This window comes from Tachyglossus aculeatus, chromosome 10, assembly GCF_015852505.1.
Source record: "Tachyglossus aculeatus isolate mTacAcu1 chromosome 10, mTacAcu1.pri, whole genome shotgun sequence".
NCBI lineage: Eukaryota > Metazoa > Chordata > Mammalia > Monotremata > Tachyglossidae > Tachyglossus > Tachyglossus aculeatus.
The window spans coordinates 16569019-16595478 of NC_052075.1; the positions used below are offsets into that span (position 1 = coordinate 16569019).

General features: G+C 48.8%; 1 protein-coding gene across 1 annotated transcript in view; it reads left to right on the plus strand.

The window, feature by feature from the left end:
* Positions 1-4168: 4168 nt before the first annotated feature.
* The window catches only part of NWD2 (NACHT and WD repeat domain containing 2), a 62372-nt gene continuing 40080 nt past the window's right edge, over positions 4169-26460 (plus strand). The window contains exon 1 of the mRNA XM_038751947.1: positions 4169-4424. Within this exon, the coding sequence (XP_038607875.1) occupies positions 4169-4424 (256 nt within the window). The remainder of the gene's footprint in view (positions 4425-26460) is intronic.

Below are 26460 nucleotides of genomic sequence, written 5' to 3' on the forward strand. Positions count from 1 at the left end.
GATTCACAGCAACTCTCAATATTTTCTCCAGAACGTCCTATCTTCTGCCATAATCTGTACCCTTGATAATGGTTCTTCCATGGGAATTAAGCACTTCTACTAACTAAAAGCATTATCATCAGACAGACAGGCAGGCAGATTTCTTCATTTTAAGTCACAGAGCTGAATCAATCAGCGGTATTTATTGAGGACTTACTGTGTGCAGAACACTGGGCAAAGCCTGGGGAGAGCACAATGCAACTGAGCAGACGTTCCTGGCCCACAAGGAGCTTACAGGCTAGAGCCTTCACAACAAAGTGCACCGGGCATTCTGCTCTGACAACACTCCGGTAATTCTCAGGGCCTGCTGTGACCATGGGAGGGTCCCTAAACAGCACTTGTTGGGGCTGATGAAAAAAAAAAAACACATTTAACAGATTTCTAGGGGGGGCGGATGCAGAGTTAGAATGTCTGAGTAATGGAGGCAGCAGAGAGCCATCTCCCGAAGGTGCAACTTTGCATTTTACACTGAGCGCTGGCGATTCTCTGCTGCTCCAACCAGCGCCACAGAGAAGCAGCGTGGCTCCAAGGAGAGAGCCCGGGCTTTGGAGTCAGAGGTCATGGGCTCGAATCCCGGCTCCGCCACATGTCTGCTGTGTGACACTGGGCAAGTCACTTAACTTCTCTGAGCCTCAGTGACCTCATCTGTAAAATGAGATCTGTAAAGTGGGACAACCTGATCACCTTGTAACCTCCCCAGCACTTAGAACAGTGCTTTGCACATAGTAAGCGCTTAATAAATGCCATTATTATTATTATACCCACACCTCAACCATCCATGCTGGCACTTTCTGGTGCCGACACCACCTCCCGTGGCCTGCGCCCTCCACTCCCTGAAACACCGGAAAACTTTCCGGTCCGAGGACAGAGGGTGTAGCTAGCCTAAGCAAAGGGAGAAATGCACTCCAGAGTGGAAGAACCCAGTCGAAGGGCCTCTGGCCAGAGCCGGGAGTCCTCAGACTCCCCTTGCCCTGGACGGGGTGGACACTGCCTTGGGCCTCGGTCGCTAGACAGGAGGAATCGCCGCTGGGTGGGCCTGCAGTCAGGGGCCTGGGTGCAAAGAGAGTCCAGCCTTGGACAGCCCACCAGGAACACCCCATGAAGGACAACCCACTTTGGACAGCCCACCCGGTCACCCCATCTGGGCTAAAGCCCCGGATGGTAGACCCCAAGGTGAGGGGTGTCCTAGATAAGAGGCCCCTGATGGGCTGCTCCAGGTAGGCTGTAGCACATTGGGGGTCCCGAGTGGGGGATTCTAAGTGGGTGGCCCTGGGTGGGCTGGGCTGGGCAGCATCAGCAGGCCACTGAAGCTCTGGACGGTCCCCTGAAGTCATGACTGCCCAGTTGACCCCAACCAGGTGTCGGGCAGGAGGGGGTGATGCCCTACCTCCTTCCCCCTCCCCACAGCCCTGTATTTGTACAGATTTATTACTCTATTTAACTTGTACATATTTACTATTCTATTTATTTTGTTAACGATGTGAATATAGCTATAATTATATTTGTTCTGATGATTCTGACACCTGTCTACATGTTTTATTTTGTTGTCTGTCTCCCCCGTCTAGACTGCGACCCGGTTGTTGGGTAGGGAGCGTTTCTATACGTTGCCAATTTGTACTTCCCAAGCGCTTAGTCCAGTGCTCTGCACACAGTAAGCGCTCAATAAATACGATTGAATGAATGAAGGAATGAATGGGGGAGCGGAGGAATGAGGGGAGTGGGTGCCAGGCCCTGACAGGGATCACTGACCGAAACTCAGGCCAGAGATGGTGGACATAACTGCTGCCAAGCTGGTTCTCCCCGCTTCAGTCAGACCCCCAACTGCTGCGACTCAAAGAACGACCACAGTCCCGGCATATGGGTCCGAGGGGCCGGATCAACTGGGTCCAGACTCCTAAGATAGAGAGGGGTTTAATATAAAGCAGGACTGGTACTGCCCACTCCTGGCTTTCTGCACACTAGCCACTGTCCAGGACAGAGGAGGGGGCTAGGAGAAAGGGATGCTGGAAGACCCCTGTGGCAGAGAGTGGGCTAGAACTGCCCCTCAGTTGGCAGGGAAGCAGCGTGGCTCAGTAGAAAGAGCACGGGCTTGGGAGTCAGAGGTCATGGGTTCTAATCTCCAGACTGAGCCCCCTCAGTTGCCAACTTGTACTTCCCGAGCACTTAGTACAGTGCTCTGCACACAGTAAGTGCTCAATAAATACGATTGAATATCCCGGCTCCGCCACATGTCTGCTGTGTGACTTCGGGCAAGTCACTTCACTTCTCTGGGCCTCAGTTCCCTTATCTGTAAAATGGGGATTAAGACTGTGAGCCCCACGTGAGACAATTTAGATTACCTTGTATCCCCTCCTCCCCCAGCACTTAGAACAGTGTGTGGCACATAGTAAGCGCTTAACAAACACCAACATTATTATTATTATTACCTAGGCTGGGGGCTCCCCAGGACTGTCCCCCCTTCCCCTGCACCCCGGGGAGACCACACCCTGATGAGCAGGGGGAGGAGGGGGAGGAGGAGGAGGGAGAATGAGGAGGAGGGGGAGAGGAAGAGAAGGAGGAGGAGGAGGAAGAGGAGGAAAAGAAGGAGGAACAAGAGAGAAAGAAGAGGAGGAGGAAGAAGAGGAAAAGAAGGAGGAACAAGAGAGAAAGAAGAAGAGGAGGAGAGGAGGAGCAGGAAGAGGAGGAAAAGAAGGAGGAAGAAGAGAGAAAGAAGAGGAACAAGAGAGAGAAAGAAGAGGAGCAGGAGAGGAGGGCAGAGGAGGAGAGGAGGAGCAGGAGGAGAGAGAAGAGGAACAAGAGAGAAAGAAGAGGAGCAGGAGAGGAGGGCAGAGGAGGAGGAGAGGAACAGAAGAGGAGGAGCAGAAGGAGGAGAGAAAGAAGAAGAGAGAGGAGCAAGAGGGGAGGAGGACAAAGAAGAGGAGGAGCAGGAGAGAGAAGAGGAGGGGAGGAGAGTAGAGGAGGAGGAGAGGAACAGAAGAAGAGGCGCAGACGGAGGACAGAAAGAACAGGAGAGAGGAGGAAGAGGGGAGGAGGACAGAGGAGGAGAGGAACAGGAGAAGAGGAGGAGGGGAGGAGGAGGAGCAGGAGGAGGAGAGAGAAAGAAGAGGAGGAGGGGAGGAGAGAGGAACAGGAGAAGAAGAGGAGAGAAGAGAGGAGGAGGAAGCGGAGGGGAAAGGAGGGGAGGGGCCGCATGGCTGGTCTCGAGTGTCGCGGGGCGAACGTGGTTTGGGTGCCCTTGCGGGGTCCGGTGGCGGTGGCGGTGCCTGGCGGTGCCCGGGCTGCCCGCCGTGCCCGCTGTGCCCGCTGTGCCCGCGCCGCCGGGCCCCGGGGACTGCTCTGAGCCGAGCCGAGCCGAGCCGGGCCGCCTGCACCGACCGGCCGCCTCCGGGGGAGCCGCGCCCAGGACCGGACCCGGGGCCGGACCGGGACCGGACCCAGGACCGGACCCAGGACTAGACTAGGACTGGACCGGGACAGGACCAGGACCTTACTAGGACCGGACCCAGGACTAGACTAGGACCTGCCCAGGACCGGACCAGAACCTGACTAGGACCGGACCCAGGACTAGACTAGGACCGGCCCGGGACCGGACCAGAACCTGACTAGGACCGGCCCAGGACCGGACCAGAACCTGACTAGGACCGGACCCAGGAGTAGACTAGGACCGGCCCGGGACCGGCCCAGGACCGGACCAGAACTTGACTAGGACCGGACCCAGGACTAGACTAGGACCGGACCAGAACCTGACTAGGACCGGACCCAGGACCAGACCAGGACCGGCCCGGGACCGGACCAGAAACTGACTAGGACCGGCCCAGGACCGGACCAGAACCTGACTAGGACCGGACCCAGGACCAGACTAGGACCGGACCAGGACCGGACTAGGACCGGACCAGTACAGGATCAGAACCTGACTAGGACCGGACCCAGGACCGGACTAGGACCGGCCCAGAACGTGACTAGGACCGGACCCAGGACCAGACTAGGACCGGGCTAGGACCGGGGCAGGACAGGACTCCCCAGGCCCGTTGCCGGGACCGGAGCCGTAGCGGCGGCGGGAGGAGGAGGAGGAGAAGGAGGAGGAGGAGGAGGAGGAGGAGGAGGAGAAGGGCCGAGGCGTGGGCCGGCGATGTGGCCGGCGGGTCCGGGTCCGGGTCCGGGTCCGGGCCCCTTGGCGTCGTCGTCGGGGGGCCCCGGGGGGCCCGGGGGTCCCGGGGGTCCCGGGGGGTCGGCGTCTCCGGGCCCGGGGGTCCGAGGGCCGTGGGCGCGGGAGTCGGCGGGGCTCCTGCGGCGGGCGGCCCTGGGCGGGCACCTGTGGGCGCTGCCCCCGCACCTGGTCCCGGCCGGCAGGAGCGTCCGGATCTTCATCAGCGCCAACCCCGAAGGTAACCCGCCCCCGGATCGGGACCCCCCCCCACCCCCGGATCGGGACCCCCCCCCCGGATCGGGACCCACCCCCCCCCGCCCCCCGGATCCGGACCCCCGGATCGGACCCCCCGGGCTCCCCTCGCCCCCTCCCCGCCCGCCCACAGGGGCGTTTCTCCGGGACCCAGGCTGATGCTCCCGGCCACCTCACACACACACACACACACACACACACACACACACACACACTCACTCACTTACTCACACATACACACACTCACACGTACTCACACTCACACATGCTCACATACACACACACTCACGCGTATTCACACTGACATACATACACACGCTCACACATAAGAATAATAATAATAATAATGGTATTTGTTAAGCGCTTACTATGTGCAAAGCACTGTTCTAAGCACTGGGGAGGTTACAAGGCGATCAGGTTGTCCCATGGGGGGGATCACAGTTTCAATCCCCATTTTACAGATGAGGTAATTGAGGCACAGAGAAGTTAAGCGACTTGCCCACAGTCACACAGCTGACAGTTGGCCGTGGCGGGATTCTCACACACTCACACATACTCACATACACACACACTCACACATACATACACACACTCACACACACTCACACACACACACACACTCACACACACTCACACACAGATTCATTCAATCGTATTTATTGAGCGCTTACCCTGTGCAGAGCACCGTACTAAGCGCTTAGGAAGTACAAGTTGGCAACATGTAGAGACGGTCCCTACCCAACAACGGGCTCACACATATTCACATGCACACTCACACTCACACACACACACTCATTCATTCAATCGTATTTATTGAGCGCTTACCGCGTGCAGAGCACGGTACTAAGCGCTTAGGAAGTACAAGTCGGCAACATGTAGAGACGGTCCCTACCCAACAACGGGCTCACACACATTCACATACACACTCACACACACACACACACACACACACACACTCATTCATTCAATCGTATTTATTGAGCGCTTACCGTGTGCACAGCACGGTACTAAGCGCTTGGGAAGTACAGTTCGGCAACATGTAGAGACGATCCCTACCCAACAACGGGCGCGCGCACACACATTCACATACACACGCACACACTCATTCATTCAATCGCATTTATTGAGCGCTTAGTGCGTGCAGAGGACTGGACTAAGCGCCTGGGAAGTACAAGTCGGCAACATATAGAGACGGTCCCTACCCAACAACGGGCTCACACACACATATCCGCATTCACACTCACACTCACACATTCATTCAATCGTATTTATTGAGCGCTTACTGTGTGCAGAACACTGTACTAAACGCTTAGGAACCACAAGTCGGCAACATATAGAGACGGTCCCTGCCCATCAACGGGCTCACACACACACTCACACTCACCCATACTCGTTTATGCACACTCTCACGTAATAAAAATAATGTTGGTATTTGTTGAGCACTTACTACGTGCCAAGCACTTTTCTAAGCACTGGGGTGGATACAGGGTAGTCAGGTTGTCCCACGCGGGGGCTCACGGTATTCATCCCCATTTTACAGATGAGGGAACTGAGGCCCAGAGAAATTAAGTGCCACGCCCAAAGCCACACAGCAGACGAGTGGAGGCGTCGGGATTAGAACCCAAGACCTCTGACTCCCAAGCCTGGGCTCTTTCCACTGACCCACACTGCTTCTCCATCCCAAAGAGCACGGGCTCCGGGGTCAGAGGTCGTGGGTTCTAATTCCGGCTCTGCCACTTGCCTGTTGCGTGACTTTGGGCAAGCCACTCAACGTCTCTGGGCCTCAGTGACCTCATCTGTAAAATGGGGATCAAGACCGTGAGCCCCGCGTGGGACAACCTGATTACCTTGTAGCTACCCCAACGCTTACAGCAGTGCTTGGCACTTAACAAATATCATTATTATCATTATTATTACAGTCACACACTCTCACGCACCATCACAGTTTCCCAAAAGTGCATTAGCACACTCCTTCTTTCACATCCATTCATTCATTCAATCGTATTTAATTGATCAATCGTATTTATTGAGCACTTACCGTGTGCAGAGCACTGTACTAAGCGCTTGGGAAGTACAAGTTGGCAACATTTAGAGACAGTCCCTACCCAAGAGTGGGCTTACAGTCTTGTGCTTACTGTGTGCAGAGCACTGTACTAAGCGCTTGCACCCCGGAGAAGGGTCGGGGTGGGGACCTGAGGCTTGGGCCCGGCAGTGGTGGGTGTCCTTGGCCCAAATTTCCAAGTGGAAAATCTCTTTTGGGTCAGTATGTTGCCCCTCCCCTCCCCCAGTCCCCAACTGCGGTGCCAGCTCCACCTGGGCACGGAGGAGCGGTGTTCCTGTGTGTGTGTGTGTGTGTGTGTGTGTGTGTGTGTGTGTGTGTGTGTGTGTGTGTGTGTGTGTGTGTGTGTGTGTGTAAATATTTACTATATTAATTTTATTAATGATGTGTATATAGCTATAATTCTATTTATTCTGATGGCATTGACACCTGTCTACTTGTTTTAATAATAATAATCATAATGGTATTTGTTAATAATAATAATGATAACATTTATTAAGCGCTTACTGTGTGCCAAGCACTGTTCTAAGCGCTGGGGAGGTTATGCGCTTACTCTGTGCAAAGCACTGTTCTAAGCGCTGGGGAGGTTCCAAGATGATCAGGTTGTCCCATGGGGGGCTCACAGTCTTCATCCCCATTTTACAGATGAGGTAACTGAGGCACAGAGAAGTTAAGCGAGCTGCCCAAAGTCACACAGCTGACAGCTGGCGGAGCCGGGATTTGAACCCGTGACCTCTGACTCCAAAGCCCGGGCTCTTTTCACTGGACCATGCTGCTTCTCTTGTTGTGTTGTCTGTCTCCCCCTTCTAGACTGTGAGCCCGTTGTTGGGTAGGGACCGTCTCTAACTGTGGCTGATTTGTACTTCCCAAGTGCTTAGTCCAGTGCTCCGCTCAATAAATACAACTGAATGAATGAATGAATAAGGGGAGGGTCCTGTCTGCATGTTCTCTCTCCCGCTCCAGCCTCACCTCGCCCTTGCCAAGATGTCCTGCCCACTTCCACCGGCGGTGGGAGAGAGGTTGGCAGCGGGCCACCCTGAGAGCAGGAGAGCTCTGTTCTGCCCTGCTCGGGTGCCTGCAAACTTCTGGGTCTTCAGGGTGGGCTTGAAGACCCAAAAGAACTAGTTACGCGACCCCCCGAGCAAGCCCTACTGAGAGCTCACCTCCTCCAGAAGGCCTTCCCAGACTGAGCCCCCTTTTTCCTCTCCTCTTCCCCATCCCCCCTGCCCTGCCTCCTTCCCCTCCCCACAGCACCTGTATATATGTTTGCACGGATTTATTACTCATTACTTGTACATATTTACTATACTATTTATTTTGTTAATGATGTGCATCTAGCTTTATTTCTGTTTATTTTGATGACTTGACACCTGTCCACATGTTTTGTTTTGTTGTCTGTCTCCCCCTTCTAGACTGTGAGCCCGTTGTTGGGTAGGGACCGTCTCTATAAGTTGCCAACGTGTACTTCCCAAGCACTTGGTACAGTGCTCTGCACACAGTAAGCACTCAATAAATACGATTGAATGAATGAATGAATGGGCTCCCCATCCCCTCTTATGGGAAGAAAGTTTCCTCTAACTTGCAGGCTCAGGGTGGGGCCTCGTGGATGCCACCCGGCCCGCTGATGCACGGACCAGTTCGGTTTCCAAAGATGTTTCATTTATGGGCCCAAATGGGAAAGTGCCGGCTGGCTTGGGGAGGAGCTGGAGCCGGTCCAGTGCCCAGGAAAAGGGTTGCTTTTGGGGAACGGGACTCCTCCCCAGAAACAGCAGGCTAAGGTTGTCCTCAGGAAGCGATCGCCAAATCGCACCGTTCAACCCAGCCGGGCGATTCCTTCCAAGTACAAACTTGACAGATACAGTCTCCGGATCTTGGAAAAACAAATGTGAACCCCGAAGGAGCGCGTCGGCTACAAGGCTCCGGGATTTGATTTCTTCCCGGTTTGAGAGGAAATAGTTTTTGAATTAGTGAGCCATCTCCCAAGTATTAAAACGCGTGTGACCTTGGAAACGTAGAGTCCCTTTAATTGAATAGAAATCAGAGCTTTAGAAGAGTCTGGAGAAAAGGCCGGGGCTTAAAATTTGCTGCTGCTTTGCTAGCTAAATGAAATTAGCTCTTTAACCTCTGCTGAGTGCAAGAAGCTGCTCCGGCAGGAGGAAAAGGAGCAGGGAGAACAGATGTTAGGTTTGCTGTAGCGCTGAAAGACAGTAATGCGTTAATTCCCCCGGAGTTTCAAGTAATTGGTGGCTGATAGGCAGTAAACTGGTTAGACTAAATGAAGAAATACAGGTACATGGCAGAATCCATTTTCAATCAATGTAGGATTCCTTAGACTCTCCAGAACTAATGAAGAGACAGTGGTGTCTGTCTGTCTGTCTTCCCTGTGCTCTTGGCTTCCCTGGGCGGGGTTGGGGAGGAGGAGGAGGAGGAGGAGGGGTGGATCTCATGAACATCAAAGAAGACTTCTCCAGACACTGGCCGCCAAAGTCTTGCCCACCCGTGAAATGCATCTCTCTGGTCACTGAAACCCATCCTAGCCGGACCTGGAGTCCTGACCCTGGCTGTGCCCAGTGGGTTGTTGCCGTAACAGTTTGTGAACCACATTCAATCTTCTGGTAGCCCCAGAGTCACAGAAATTGCAACAGTAGCCAGATATGCCCAGCTCCCCTTTGGTCCACATTGGGCAGAACTGATGAGATAAACAGGAGAAGGCTTCGGTGCTCTGTATGGGCGAGGGGGTTATGTTAAAACACTGTACGAGACGATCAGCCCAGCAGGGATTCCGGCCCTTCCAGATTGAGTAGAAAATCTGGCAGGCTTTCTGAGTAACTCCCCACCGAAACAGCCTGCAGAAATTCGCTGAGGACATTTCAGTAAACAAATGTTCATGTACTTGTTAGGATCTGATATCTGATTTCTTGGCAGATGAGGAAAGTAGTCTCTTCTGTCAAATGAAACCAAACGTAGTCTCTTCCTGTTCCAAGCAGCCCGTTCCACTGTCCAGTTGGAATTGGGTCTCTCCTGGTGGAGGGAGTGAGGGTCACGTTTTAGAGGGGAGCAGGTGGGGGGTGGGGGGTGGGGGGAATGTTGATTTGCCAGGGAAATGGGTGTCAAGCCCAAGAAGAAGGTACCATCTTTCCCTCGTGGTCTAGATGGGAGCATAAAAACCTGCTATACAAGATGGTGAGCATCCTGGGCCCATGCTCTGAAACAGACTATTAGTGATACTACTAAGAATAATAATGGTAATAATAACAATAGCTCGTTGTGGTCAGGGAGAGGGTCTACCGGCACTGTTGGATTGTACTCTTCCGAGCATTCAGTACAGTGCTCTGTACACTGTAAGAGCTCAATAACTACCCTTGATTGATTGATTGATTGCTCTGTCATGTGCTTACTCTGTGCCAAGCCCTGGGGCTAAGCGCTGCGATTGAGACAAGACAGTCAGATCAGACCCAGTCCCTGTCCTACACTGGGTTCACTTTGGGCAAGGGTGACAGAAAAACAGGTATTTAATCCTCATTTTACAGATGAGGAGACTAAGGCAAAGAGAATATAGGGAACTAGAACAGGATCACACGGCAGACACTTTCGGGCAGAGAACGTGTCTACCAACTCTGCTGTATTGTACTCTTCCCAAGACCTTAGTACAGTGCTCCTCACACAGTAAGTGCTCAATAAATACCATTGATTGATTGATAGTGCAGTAGTAATAATATTTATTAAGCCCTTCTTGTGTGCAGAACAGCTTACTAAGAGTTGGGAAAGAATACACAGGTAGGAGTTGGACACAGTCTCTCACCCCTAGGGGTTCACATTTAAGTATTTCGTTCAATTGTATTGTGTGCAGAGCACTGTACTAAGTATGAAGAGGACTGGCCACAGAAACATAGGGAAAGATAAAACAGTACAAACACAAATACATATAAAAATGGAGATGGGGATAAACACAAAAAATAAAAAAAACAGCAGGGTACCAAAACTGGAAGATCAGTTGTTCAGGATCCTTAGCAGCTCACAATGCAACAGTCCCCAGCCCCTGTCGGGGCTACTAATAGAGATGAACTTGGGGCGTGGTGGGGGCTGAGGGAGGAGTCAGGGTTTTCACTCTGTAGTGACCAGTAGACAAGGTGTCCAGAAGGACTCTGGCAGGCCAGGGACCCCGGGGGGCAGAGTTGAGAGGGGAGCTCTTCGAGAGGGAGCCGAAGAACCAGCAAGCGGGCCTGGAATCCCGTTCTTTTCCCACTCTGCAGCCCGGCATCTGCCTGAGGTCTGTGGCCCCATTGCACAAGGCACAGGAACCGGGTGAGGGGAATAATAACCCCTCCCCTCAACACCTCTCAACCCCTCTAAAAGATTTTGGGCAGACCCAGCTCCCTCACCTCTCTGTTCTGAGCCCGAGTCATTGTGGGGATGCTAAATAGCCTTTCTTCATAGATTCCTGGGAAGCGACACAGTCCCAAAGAAAAGACCATAAATCCCTAAACAAATGGACCAAGCAAAGCAATCTCCCTGCCTGGGCAGACTCACCATTTCACTCTCTCCACGGAAAGGGAAGGTCAATTCAGCAGAGCCCAGGGAAGACAGTTACAGCCCAGACCCAGCTTTGAATTTAGTGTTGATGTTGGATTGGTTTCCTTTGTTATTGTGGTCGTTGTTGTTTTCAGTGGCATTTCTTAAGCACTTACTATGTACCAGGAACTTTACTAAGTGGTGGGGTAGATACAAGCTAATCAGGTTGGACACAGTCCACGCCCCATGTTACAGATGAGGTAACTGAGGCACAGAGAAGTTAAGTGACTTGTCCAAAGTCACAGAGCTGACAAGTGGTGGAGCCGGGATTAGAACCCATGACTTCTGACTCTCAAGCCTGGGCTCTTCCCACTAAGCCACTCTGCTTCTGTAGTTTACTCTCCCAAGCATTTAGTACAGTGCTCTGCACACACCAGGCCCTCAATAAATATGACTGATTAATTGTCTGATGTACCACTGTCATAATAACCACCACCTCCCTCCTCCTCCTCCTCCTCCTCATCATCATCACCCCCAATACCATCTCCAAATCCACCATCCTCCTCATCTTCACCTGCATTATTTTCGATGGTGACTTCAGACCAGTTGCTTATCCTCCAACCGTGGCCCCCACAGTACAATGAGGAATTTTGCAAATGGGTGACCGATTGTCCCCTAGCAGAAAGAGCACAGGCCTAGGAGCCAGAAGACCTGGTTTCCAATCCCGGCTCCATTATATGTCTGCTGTGTGACCTTGGGCCAGTCACTTAACTTCTCTGTGCCTCAGTTACCTCATCTGTAACATGGGGATTAAGACTGTGAGCCCCACATGGGACAACCTGATTACCTTGTATCTACCCCAGCACTTTGAACAGTGCGTGGCACATGGTAAGCGCTTAACAAATACCATCATTATTATTATTATCATCATTATTAAAGTATAGCAGAGTTGGTAGACATGTTCGCTGTCCACAATGAGCTTACAATGATAGTAGATTCACAGGGAGGGTGAAGTTCAGCATTCATTCTCCAGCAGATCATTCATCTCTTGGGTTTATTCAGTTCTAAGATTCTAGGGTGTTGGTTTGGGCGTGGGATGTGGTGAATGGGTTTATTTTGAGGAAATGTAAAAAAAAAAAATGGTAGCTTGGCCCACAGGTGTGCTTGCACTATTAATATGAAGGCAAACTATGCTTTCTTTTCCAGTCCCATTTCACTGTGGGAATTACAGCATCCGTTTTTGAAATAATAATGGTATTTGTTAGGTACTTCCTACGTGCCAAACACTGAGGTATCCCTGTCCCACACGGGCCTCATAGTCTCAACAGAAGGGAGAATAGATACTTGATGCTCATTTTACCGATGAGGAAACTGAGGTACAGATAAATTAAATGACTCTCCCAAGGTCACACAGCAGGCAAGTCCTGAACGTTGAATTAGAACTCGGGTCTTTGGAAAAAAGACCTGCGCTCTTTCCACAAGGACACAGAGCTTCTCAAAGGAGCACTTTGATGAAATATAGAAGAGATGAGATAAGAAAGAGACGTGAACATGTGAGGTCAAGCATTAATGGCCATGGAAAAGCCCAAGACTTGCAATTTCCAAAGTTGCAGAATGATGATTGGTGAAATAGTGAAATTCATCTTATTATTATTATTACATTAAGCGCTCACTGCATGTCAAACACTGTTCTAAGCACTGGGGTGGGTACACAGTAATCAGACCTGATACAGTCCCTGTCCCACATGGGGCTCGCAGTGTAATGTGATACAAGAGAGATTTCACCATTTTTCTCCTCAATAATCACGTTTCTCCTCTTCCACACCTTTCCCTTGAAAGTTGCCACTGCAGGTGAGAACTGCAGGTCTGCAGGTGTTAGTGTATAGGTTCCCCAAACATGCTGTTGGCCTTCGGCTCTACCAACCCACATTCTGTGGAAAATTCACAGGCACAATGCTGCAGCATCTTCCCGAATCCCCACCCTTGGCAGCCCCTCTCCCCACCCTCCTGGATTCAGAAGAAGGGTACGAGAAGCCTGAACTTCAGGAGAGGGACTCCTGGACAAGAACTAGATGCGAGAAAATTTTCCCAAGCCCTTCCTGGTCCCTGGCTTGACAAGTAAAGACAGGTTCATCATCAATTATAAGCCACGTGGGTTGGACAAGATCCCACTACCACATGAGCTCCGCCAATTGTCAGCTGTGTGACTTTGGGCAAGTCACTTAACTTCTCTGTGCCTCAGTTACATCATCTGGAAAATGGGGATTAAGACTGTGAGCCCCCCTTGGGACAACCTGATCACCTTGTAACCTCCCTAGCATTTAGAATAGTGCTTTGCACATAGTAAGTGCTTAAAAAAGAGTACGGGCTTTGGAGTCAGAGCTCGTGGGTTCAAATCCTGGCTCTGCCACGTGTCAGCTGGGTGACCTTGGGCAAGTCACTTAACTTTTCTGGGCCTCAGTTCCCTCATCTGTAAAATCGGGGTGAAGACTGTGAGCCCCACGTGGGACAATCTGATTACCTTGTAGCTACCCTAGTGCTTAGAACACTGCTTGGCACATAGTAAGCGCTTAACAAATACCAACATTATTATTATTATTATTAATAATAATAATAAATGACATCATTGTTATTATTATCATTATCATTGGTATTTATTGAGCCCTTACTGTATGCAGAGCACTGTTCTAAGCACTTGGGAAAGTATGATACAACAGGGTTGGTAGACGTGTTCCCTGCTAATAACGAGCTTACAGCCTAGATGTTCAAGCGCTGTGGTTGTTGCATTGCTTGCGTGGCTAGAGAAGCAGCATGGCTAAGTGTAAAGAACACAGGCTTGGGAGTCAGAGGTCATGGGTTCTAATCCCACTTGTCTGCTGTGTGACCTTGGGCAAGTCACTTAACTTCTCTGGGCCTCAGTTATCTCATCTGTAAAATGGGAATTAAGACTGCGAGCCCCAGTGGGACAACCTGATTACCTTGTATCTACCCCAGTGCTTAGAACAGTGCTTGGCATATAGTAAGCGCTTAACAAATACCATCATTATTATTAGTGGTATTAGTAGTATTAGAATGATTATCATGAGTGGTTGCAGGAGTATTCCTATTATTATTAGTGGCAATAGTAGCAGTCCTTTTATTAGGTGTCTCTGGTACCTGGGAAGCCTATTCTTGCCCCTGTAAAAACCCACACAAGCAAGTCAATCCGTCTCTTCGCTGCTTCCCAAACCTCCCTCTCCGAAGGCAGTGGAAAGGGACTGTATGTGTTGGGCTTGGAGGGGGTGGCGTTTAGTTTGTCTGTTTGTTTTTTATAGTATCTGTTAAGCACTTGCCTTGTGCCAGACACTGTACTAAATATTGAGGTAGCTACAAACTAATCAGGTTGAAAACAGTTCAGGACCCATATGGCTCTCTGTCTTAATCCCCATTTTACAATTGAGGTAACTGCAGCACAGAGAAGTGAAGTGACTTGCCCAGGGTCACACTGCAGATAAGTGACGGAGCGGGGATTAGGAACCAGGGACTTCTGATTCCCAGGCCGGTGCTCTATCCTCTAGACCACACTGCTCTTTATGGTGGGCAGGGGACGTGTCTAGCAACTCTGTTGTCTTATACTCTCCCAAGTTCTTAGTACAGTTCTCTGCACATAGTAAGAACGCAATAAATACAATTAATGGATTGATTGAGGGGGAATTGAACTGGAACCAAGGTTTTCCTGCAGACACTGATCATAAATAGACAAACAGAATTAACTACCAACAGGCGTTCAGAGACAACCTGTCCCCAACTTATTTGTAGAGCCAGGGGCAGATTTCAGAAGCAGGTATCTCTGGCTCAGGGCTGCTCTGAGGTCACGTGAATCTTTGAGTCATTTCCCTTCCTGCCCCACAATCCCCTTTACTCCAGCTCTCGCTCTCTGCAGAAGCGTTTGTACGCCAGGACTGTCTGATCTCCCAGACGTCAATGCAGCGTGTGTCTGCCACAGATGTTTGAACAGCGTGAACTCCTCTACATTGGAGGAGTCACCTTCCTTCTTAGAAATCAAGCAGCCCCTTGCTGACATCAAGGTCCTAAGTGAGCTTTGTCCTGCCACATCCTTGTTAGGAAAGATTGTAAGCCCGACCCAGGAGTCCGGGGCTAGGACATTCCAGGGACATTCCCGGGAGATAACAGGAAATTCCCCAGACCAGGTGAGAAACAGCGTGGCCCAAGGAAAGGAGCATCACTAGGCTGGAAGTGCACTTTAGGCAGGGAACCTGTCTCTTAATTCTGTTGTGTTGTACTCTCCTAAATGCTTAGTACTGTGCTCTGCAAGTAGTCAGGGCTCAATAAATACCACTGATTGATTGATGCCTCTAGAAGTTACAGGACCCGGGTTCTAATCCCAGCATGGCCAATGACCAGCTGTGTGATCCTGGGCAAGTCCCTCTCTGGACCTCTATCTAATGTAAAACTGGGGATGATAATACCTGACTCTGTTACCAGGATGAAAGTAAGCTCGTTATGGGCAGGGAACATGTCTGCTAATTCTATTGTATTCTCCCAAGCTCTTAGTACAGTGCTCTGCGCATAGTAAGCACTCAATAAATACCACTGATAAAAGGAGATAAGCAATGTTACAGCTGTCTGGAAAGCAAAAGGGTGGTTCAAATTCCAGATGCTATTATTGTTTCATGAACCCATCCTGCCAGGTTCAACTATCAGGGCAGTGCTTGGGAGATCAAAGTTGCTCTCTATGATCAGGGGGTTTGAACGGGCCCTGGAAATCCTGGCCATCACACTGGAGAGATGGGCAGGAGAGGGGACAGAAGTCCAGGTGGAATGAATCCTGCTCTGGGAGTTTCCCCTCTGCTGTTTCTCCTAGGGAAGGGAGGCCTGGGGAGTGATGGTCACAAAGACTTTGCATTAAAGATCCGTCTTTTGGACTTGGCAGGATCTGTCTCTTTTTCTGTTAATCTCTTTCACCACCACCACCGGCCTCCTTCCATCCCTCCCTCAGAAAGTTAAAGTCCAGTTTGGTTCATAACTGATGTTGATTTGGGCAGGGGTCATCCATAGGTTACAGGAAGGGGGACAGGAGAGATAGGGGGAACAGAGATTTCCAAATAGAGCGGGATGATTAGGAATGGGGAAGATGGGGATGAGGGGTGGGAGAGAAGGGGAGAACGGAGTCAGGGGAGACAAGGCTGTGTTTAACTTGACTCACCTAGGCAGCCACACCCTGGGCTTGAGAGCCCTATTTGGGACAGGGACTGTGTCCAACTCAATCACCTAGTACCTACCCCATCGCTTAGTACAGTGCTTGGCACAGAGAAAGCCCTTAACAAATATCACTATTATTATATTACTTTTTTCAGGTATTTGTTGAGGACTTACTATGTGCCAGGCACTGTACTAAGCACTGGGGTAGATATGAATTAATCAGGTTGGACAAAGTCCATGTCCTAAATGGGACACACAATCTTAATCCCCATTTTCCAGATGAGAGAAGCAGCGTGGCTCAGTGGAAAGAGCACGGGCTTGGGAGTCAGAGGTCACGGGTTCGAATCCCGGCTCTGTCAATTGTCAGCTGTGTGACTTTGGACAAGTCACTTTACTTCTCTGGGCCTCAGTTACCTCATCTGTAAAATAGGGATTAAGACTGTGAGCCCCACATGGGACAATCTGATCACCTTGTATCCTCCCCAGTGCTTAGCACAGTGCATTGCACATAGTAAGTGCTTAACAAATGCCATTATTATTATTATGCGGTCAGTGAGGCTAAGTGACTTGCACAAGATCTCACAGCAGACAAGTGGCAGAGCTGGGCTTAGAACTCAGGTCTTACGGTCTCCCAGGTCTGTGCTGTATCCACTAGGCCATACTGCTTAATCAATTTTTATTGAGCACTTACTGGGTGCAGAGCACTGTACTAAGTGCCTGGGAGAGAACAACAGAGCAGATTTGATATGCCCGTTCCCTGCCCATAGCTCCAGAATGTGTTGAATCAGAGCTCTTTCCCAGCCTTCAGTGGCATTTTTCTCCGGGCAGAACTCCAAATGTCTCCTCTTTTTCCAGGATTTCTGGGATTTGAACTGTTTTCCATTTTGACATTGTCATAACTGATGACCTTTCTCCTAAATAGGTCATTTCATTGAGCAGCCAAAAACCTTTGTGTTCCGGAGATTTTAGCCCAAGGACCTTGAATGTGTTTTGATCTGGATGAGCCCATATGTCAAGCGGGCATTTCAGCCTGTAGCTGCAAACCTTCAAGGCCACAGTCCAATGGAGGAGAAATCAAATAATGCAATAACAGATCCCGATTTAGAGCCAGTAATAAAAAGGTTAAAATGTAAATAGGATTAGGAGAAACAAGGTTTTCCAACACCATGAAATACAATGGGAAGTAAAACTCTGAATGGAACAAATCCTCTTTTCCTTAGGAAAACTCCAAACTACATCAATAATTTTTCTCTTCCCTTTGAAACTCTGGAGGCAAAGATGCTGTTTAGATGTAAATGTATAATAAGTATGCATTTGTGTGTGTATGTAGACAAGTGGGATATTCCCAGGTGCCTCTGGCTTACCCAGTCAAGCAGTGGACTTCCCACCCTGGCTTTCTCAACTGCTCCAGATGCTCAGTTCTGGTCCTGCCATCTCCTCCTCCTCTACCTCCTCTTCCCTCCACCTTTTCACTCCAGCCCCCCGACAACCAGCCCAAGACTGTTTTGGAGCTGTTGCCAAAGCAACCAGCGCTTGGTGCTGGGCACATTCTCCCACAGAGAGCTCAATTCTGCCAAGCACTTAGTAGAGTGCACTGCACATAGTAAGCACTCAATAAATACGATTGATTGATTGATTCTGCTACCCTCACCAGCATCCAAGCACTGCTAGAAAACATGGCCCCGATTCCTGAGGTGACACCTGGGTTTTATCACCAACCTGTTCCCTTAGCAATAGGCCATATCATCACCCTACCTCTAATGACTTCAGAGCAGAATCTATATTCATTCATTCCTTCATTCATTCAATCGTATTTATTGAGCACTTACTGTGTGCAGAGCACTGGACTAAGCGCTTGGGAAGTACAAGTTGGCAACATATTGAGATGGTCCCTACCCAACAACGGGCTCACAGTCTAGAAGGGGGAGACGGACAACCAAACAAAACATGGGGACAGGTGTCAAGTCGTCAGGACAAATAGAATTAAAGCTAAATGCACATCATTAACAAAATAAACAGAATAGTAAATATGTACAAGTAAAATAAATAGAGTAATAAATCTGTACAAACATATATGCAGGTGCTGTGGGGAGGGAAAGGAGGTAGGGCGGGGAGATGGGGAGGAGGAGAGGAAAAAGGGGGCTCAGTCTGGGAAGGCTTCTTGGAGGAGGTGAGCTGAGCAATCGATCAATCAATAAATCGTATTTATTGACCGCTTACTAAATACGATTGATGATGATGATGATGGTGCAGGCCACTGTACTAAGCGTTTTGGAGAGAACAATATCACAATATTACAGAGTTGCCGGGTAGCCCACAGAGAGCTTACAGTCTAGAAGAGTAAAACCAAAGCCTTTCCTTGCCTCATGAATGGTTTGAACAGCACAGGTGGCCCCAAGAAGGACCAGGCTAGCATAACTCTGGAACTCCCAATTCTCTTCCCAGAATGAAACAGCCCTGAGCATCGGAAGGTTTTGAACAAAGGAGCTACATGAGGCTGCCCTCCCCATCACCACCCTCACAGTGGGGAACGAGGGCCCAGAATCAAAATGAAGTGGAAACACCAAAAGACTTCTATCAAGGAATTTTATTACCCTGATACGCTCCATGGAGCGCCTGAGAATCAAACTGCCAGAAGAAGCCCCAGAGGCCACCCTTCCTGTCCCCAGGAAGAAATGCATTTAAACTATCCTGGCCAATAACTTATCAGGACATGAACAGGGTAGCTAAAACTCTTATTCGTGTTCAGTCATTTTTCAGGCCTAATATTCTACAACCAATAGTTGGGTTCTGCACTATTAAGTCCCATTTTGCCACAGTAAAATGCTAAGCCCGACCTTGTGTTTCAATTAGGCATTTCAATCAGTCAGTCAGTGTCATTTGTTAAGAGTTATTATGTGCAGAGCACTGTACTAAACACTTGGCAGAATACAAACAACAGAATTGGTAGACAGGTTCTCTGCCCACAAAGAGCTCACGGTCTAGAAGGATCTGATCTGGTCAAGAAGACCTTGATCTGATTGTACCATATCAACCCCAGTGCTTAGCAAGTGTTGGGTGGCACTCAGTAAATACTTAACAAATACCACAAATCTTATTATTTTTAGGATGATCATGATGATGATGGCATTTATTAAGTACTTACTATGTGCAAAGCACTGTTCTAAGCACTGAGGAAGTTACAAGGTGAACAGGTTGTCCCACGGGGGGCTCACAGTCTTCATCCCCATTTTACAGGTGAGGTCACTGATGCACAGAGAAGTTAAGTGACTTGTCCAAAGTCACACAGCTGACAGTTGGCGGAGCTGGGATTTGAACCCATGACCTCTGACTCCAATGCCTGGGCTCTTTCCACTGAGCCATGCTGCTTAGGAGTCTGCCTGGAAGCTGGACTAGGAACATGGTAAGCCACAGGTTAGAGATGTATCTCGATCCAGCCGGAAGATTCTGTGAGCAGAATGGAGCTGACGTCACCTAGATGCTCAGTAGCCTAGACGACCACTTCCACTGCAGAAACCAAGACCACAACCTTGTTCCCCCGGTTTTTATTCTACAGTCTGATTTGTGCGGCTGGATCTGGGGTCTGCTTAGTTCAAACCCACGGTAGGTTTAACAATAATACAAATTATGTGGCATTTGTTAAGTGCTTACAATGTGCCAAGCACTTGAAGCAGCCAAGCAATTGTTCAGGCCCCAGAAGGAATTGAGAAGCATCATGGCCTAGTGGATAGGGCCTAGAAGTCAGAAGGACCTTGTTTCTAATTCCGGCTCTGCCACCCGTCTACTGTGTGACCTTGGGCAAGTCATTTTACTTCTCCGAACCTCAGTTATCTCATCTGCAAAATGGAGATAAAGACTGTGAACTCCATTGTGAGACAAGGACTGTGTCCAACCCAATTTGCTTGCATCCCCCCTAGCGCTTAGTACATAGTAAGTTCTGAGCAGATACCACAGTTATCATTATCAAGGAATAGGAGTCATTGGCCTTCTCTGTGGTCCTTCCCCCGGTGAGCGGTCCTGGTGTAGACCTGAAGTCCCCTAGTTGCCAAGAAGGGTTCGTCCCTTTCAGTGGGGGCAGAACAGACCCAGGAAGTCACCCGCCAACTGTAGCCCTTAAGATCTGAAAATGAGTCAATCAATCAATCGCATTCATTGAGAGCTTACTGTGTGCATAGCACTGTACTAAGCACTCGGGAGAGCACAACACAACGATATAATAGACACGTTCCCTGTCCACAGTGAGCTTACATTCTAGAGGGGCTCTCTGGGACCCTGTTCCGGAGCCCCGGTGTGGGCACAGGCTGAGCTGGGGCTGGGTCTGAAAAGCTGCAGAGTTCTAGGAGTGCCGACGAGCAGCACTGATTTTTGCATCTCCTGCATCCCGGGCTCTCTGCCAAGCACAGAGAATCACGGTCATCGCCAAGGCCAGGAGAGCTTGAGCTCCGTTACTTCAGAGGGGAATTCAGCAGCACTGGATTCTGCAGCACAGAGCCCCGCATTGGCCAAAATCCCTATCCTTCCCCACTCTGCGCAAAGCCAGCCCCCACCTCCCTCCAGCTTCGGAACATCCAATGACCTGGGTGTGAATCAAACTGGGACCGGTTGCAGTTCTACTCAGACCAAGGGGAATGTGAAGCTGAGCTCGCAGTGATGGGAGGGCATTGATATAATTCAGACAAGCAACTCTGTGTTTTTCGGAGTAGCAAGTCTGTCTGGGGCTTTTGGCAACTCTTTGCATAATGGTGACTGTGTAGATCTGGGAGAGAGGAAACAGGAGGCTAAAGAAGTGTGTCTACACAGATGTGCATCGGGAAAACTTCTCTCCTCGAAACTTCATGGGAAGAAATCACACCTACCTACTCTCTCATATTGTAGTCTCTCAGGCACTTAGTACCATGCTCTGCACACAGTAAGCACTCAATAAACACCACTGATGTATTGATTGATTTACCCCCTTCTGAGGCCCACTGGAAGTCTGTAACAGTCATTGATGGGGAGGTAAGGGAGATAACACTCTGATACCAGCGGAGTCAATTTTTCCTGCAGGAGAGCACACCGTAATTGCAATTTGCTGCTAATTTTTATATCTTCAACCTGCCATCTTCTGTGTCTCTCCCTTCTTTGAAATAAGACACCATTACAGCCATGTTTCAGTGCTCCATCTGCATTTGCCATAAATGTGTTGTAACTGCAGCCGGGATGCATTACCCACAATGAAGCAATGGAAGGAAGGATGGAACTCAACAATGGTCAATGCCCACTGTGTCACCCCAGTCATCTTTAAGCTAAAGCGGCATTATATGTATGTTGATTTTATTATTCATTGAGGGTGATTTCGTATTCATGGATTCACTGAAAATGGGCAATTTATGCCTGAATGAATTTTTCTTTCAAAAGGGATTTACAAAATGATTAATGGGCCCTGCTGGGTTCAGATTGCTCTGTGGGAGAGGGCCATAGAGGTGCAGTGAAGAGGTGAGACGAACTTGGCCTGGGGTGGCCTGACTGACTGACTGGTTGGGTGAAAGAATCACTTCAAACCTGCCTCATCAGTGCCAAGGAAGCAGATGTTCCCAAATAGATTTGTCCCTAGAAATTGTCGTTACAGTTGGACTGCCCCTGACATCCATTTTGAGGTCAGCAGAGAGACTGGGAATTAATTGGATCAATGAAGGGTATTCATTGAGCACTCACTGTATGCCGAGCATTGTAATAATAACAATAATAATGGCATTTGTTAAGTGCTTACTATGTGCAAGCACTGGGGTGGATACAAGGTGATCAGGTTGTCCCATGTGGGGCTCGCAGTCTTAATTCCCATTTTACAGATGAGGTAACGGAAGCACAGAGAACTTAAGTGACTTGCCCGAAGTCACACAGCCGACAAGCGGCGGAGGCGGGATTAGAACTCATGACCTCTGACTCCCAACCCCGGGCTCTTTCCACTGAGCCACGCTGCTTCTCGTTGTACTAGGTGCTTGGGAGAGAACAACACAATAAAGTTGGTAGACACCATCCCTGCCCCCAAGGAGCTTACAGTCTAGAATTTTATTTTGATTCACATGCACAACTTAATAATTCACTTGTTGGTTCATCTACTTGTCTGTCTATAGTAGTCAATCAATGGTATTTATTAAGTACTTACTGGGTGCAGAGCACTGTACTAAGCACTTGGGAGTGAATACAATAGAGCCACAAGGAACTTACAACCTTCTGGATTGCCTAGTCTATGCACTTGCTATTTTATGGTACTTGTTAAGTGCTTACAAGTGCCATCTCTTTATTCTTCCCACTTCTTCCATTATTTGTAGATAATTTGTGTCTGTCTGTTTTTCCCTTAGATTATAAATTCCTTGAGGGCAGAGCCCATGTCATTTACTCTTGAATCCCAAGAGTCCAGTACAGTGCTTGCCACACAGGTGCTCAGTGGAGGCCATTGAGTGACTGACTGATTGACTGGCTGGTTGGAGACATAATTGACTCTCATTTCTCTTTGAAATTTTGGCCTTCTGTCAGGCTGCACACAAAAGTGTCTGGCACGTAGTAAGCGCTTAACAAATACCATAATTATCACTATTATTATTAAAACAACTTTTTCTAGTGAGGCTGAAGAGGAAAGATGCCGGGAAGGTCAAGCCAGAAGCGGGCCAGAGGAGTCTCTATACAATTAACTTGTCTGCTGTGTGACCTTGGGCAACTCACTTAATTTTTCCGTGACTCAGTTACCTCATCTGTAAAATGGCGATTAAATCCTCCTCCTTCCAACTTGAATTGTGAGTCCTAAGTGGGACAGGGACTCTGTCCAATCTGATTATCTTGTATCTACCCCAGTACTCAGAGTGATACTTGACACATAGTAAGCATTTAACAAATGCCATTTGAAAAAAAACTTCAGCACCACCAAAGAGTGCAGATCAATCAATCAATCAATCAATCATATTAATTGAGCGCTTACAGTGTGCAGAGTACTGTACTAAGCGCTTGGGAAGTACAAGTTGGGTGATATTGGGTGATGAACCCATCAATATCTCAAAGCTATAATCTTGACAGAAGGCAAGCTCACTCTAGTAATTTTTCTAACCATGCCTTCCACCAATGAGGGGGAAGCCTTCTGAAGTAGAGAAAATAAGTCAAAATTATGGAATCAGAAAATCAGCATAGGGTTCTGTGAGAAAGGGTTGCAGTCCACTAAACAGCTATATAAGCTCCTCGAAGGCAGGAACTGGTCCATTAATTCTATTGTTCTAATCACAAGCACTTAGAACAATGCTCTGCATACAGTAAGTGCTCGATAAATACCATAATACCATTGATCGACTGATGGGTTCTTGGTGGTAGGAAAGCTGAGCTTAGGGTTTCTCCATTTTTTGTACCAACAAGCACCAGGAGAGCCATGCTTTGTGCCCGGTTTGGGATTGGCTTTCTTCCGGGAGACATGGGGATAGCCCTTCTATGGGAAGCGATTGGGAGAGAAGGCTCCGTTCATATTTTCAGGGAGCGGCTGTGGTGATGGGGCTGAAAATCGGAATCCATTCCGGCCAATTGTGCTGTAAGAATGTTTTTCTAGGCCATCTTTGGGTTTAACGAGGCTCCCTGCTGTCTGAGAACTGGAATGGTGTATTAGTCAAACACAAGTTAGGAAGGAGTCATGGATCTTTTTTGTGTGGTGAAACAAGTCTTCCCCAGGCCAAGAAAGAAATATCGCAACCGTCTGTTTCTGGAAGGTCTTCCCCACTCTGACCGAAGAGATCCCTGGAGCTGAGTTCTAATACAGAAGAAATTTAAGAGACATCTATAAGACTGTGTTGAAAATATGATTGAGACTTTTTCCTCTTGGCTGGGTCATCACAACACTGTTAGGAAATATTTGGACAGTGTTAACAGCCATTGGAAAACGTTTAGTACATATTTACTATTCTTTTTATTTTGTTAATGATGTGCATATAGCTTTAATTCTATTTGTTCTGACGATTTTGACACCTGTCTACATGTTTGGTTTTGTTGTCTGTCTCCCCCTTCTAGACTGTGAGCCTGTTGTTGGGTAGGACCTGTCTCTATATGTTGCCGACTTGTACTTCCCAAGCGCTTAGTACAGTGCTCTGCACACAGTAAGTGCTCAGTAAATATGATTGAATGAATGAATGAATGAAGAGCTGGGCACCAGTGACCTGGCCATTTGACCCTCGGCCCTGGGGCCAGCCATGGGCGGGTTACCAACGCAGAGAGAGTGTATGAAGATAGAAACAAACTCATCCCACAAATTCAATAGCAAAGAAGTTAATTGTCAGGGGAGAATTGAATGCACAAGAGGGCAGAAACCCTGGAGACACAGAGACTCAGACTCTGCAGGATTGTAGACTGTCTCTAGCCTGTAAGCTCATTGAGGGCAGGGAACTTTTCTACCAACTCTGTTGTCTTGTACTCTTCCAAGGGCTTAGTACAGTGCTGTGCGCACATTGATTGATTGATTGATTGATTGATTGATTGATTGGAAAACAAAAGAATCGTGGTTTACTACTGCTCAGAGAAACCCCATCCCCATCCCCCCCGCCTTACCTCCTTCCCCTCCCCACATCACCTGTATATATGTATATATGTTTGTACCTATTTATTACTCTATTTTATTTGTACATATTTATTCTATTTATTTATTTTGTTAGTATGTTTTGTTTTGTTCTCTGTCTCCCCCTTCTAGACTGTGAGCCCGCTGTTGGGTAGAGACCGTCTCTATATGTTGCGAACTTGTACTTCCCAAGCGCTTAGTACAGTGCCCTGCACACAGTAAGCACTCAATAAATACGATTGAATGAATGAATGAATGAAATCCAAATATCCACTGGGTTTCTCCTGTCCGGTGAAAGGTGTACCCAAGATCTGTGCAGACAGCATTTTGCCCATGGGCTGGCTGGACTGAGTGATCTCATGACTGTTCATATGTGTGGCCCTGTGGTGAGAGCACAGGATTGGGAATCGGGGAGGCCTGAATTGTAATTCCGACTTCTCCACCTGCTTGCTGTGTGACCTTGGGTAAGCCACTTCACCTCTTTGGACCGCCATGATCTTACTTGTAAAATGGAGACTAAATACTTGTTCTCCCCCCAGAACTGTGCCTAGTCTGATAATCCTATATTAACTCAAGCATTTGGCAAATGATAAGGAGTGAACAATTAACACTGAGAAGTAGCATGGCCTTGTGGAAAGAGCACAGAACTGGGAGTCAGAGGACCTGGATTCTAATCCCACCTCTGCCACATGTCTTCTGTGTGACCTTGGGCATGTTATTTCACTTCCTCTTTGCCTGTTTCCACATCTGCAAGATGGGGATTCAATACTTGTTCTCCCTCCTACTTAGACTCTGAGCCCCATGTGGAACAGGGACTGGGTCTGATCTGCATACCTTATATCTACCCCCAATTTAGAACAGTGCTTGACCCAAAGTAAGAGCGTAACAAATTTCACAATAATAATAATAATTATTACATAATAACACTGTTGAGCATGGCGCTGAGGCCCTGACTGATTCTCATTTCATTTCGAGAAACAACATGGCCTAGTGAAAAGAGCACAGGCCTTGGGAGTCAGGACTTGAGTACTAATTCTGACTCTTCGACCTGTCAGCTATGTGACCTCGAGCAAGTCACTTCACTTCTCTGTGCCTCAGTTGCCACATCTGTAAAATGGAAATTAATATTGTGAGCCCCAAGTGGGACATGGACTGTGTCCAACCTGATTAGTTTGTACCTACTCCAGCGCTTAGTATAGTGCCTGGCACATAGTGAGCGCTTAACAAATGTCACTAAAAAAAATGTCAGCAGCCTGTGGTGCTAAAGTAAGTCAGTCAGTAAGAGAATTATGACCCGCAACAGCACATCACAAAAGTCCTTAAAGTAATCAAGAGCTTTCTCCTTCAACCCCGAAGCCCCGACTAGCAGAGAAGGGAAACAGTAGCAGGCGACCACAGCTGGGGTCCTTCCTGAGGATATAGGAGGTTCTCTGTGATGACTGGGGTGTTCACCTTCAGTTTCCCTCAGCTCTTCTCACTGATCCGAGCCTGGGCCTTGCCCTTTTCTGCCTCATCCCCAGCCACAAATCCCACATCTCCCCTGCCTCGGGTCCAGGGCTGCACAAAACGCAGACCAGAGAGGCACAGCCCTGCATGACAGCACTTCACCTGAAGAAGGCTTGAGGAAGCCACTCTGACTTCATCTTCGACATCGTTCCTCCCCCATCATATCCTATAGACTATAAG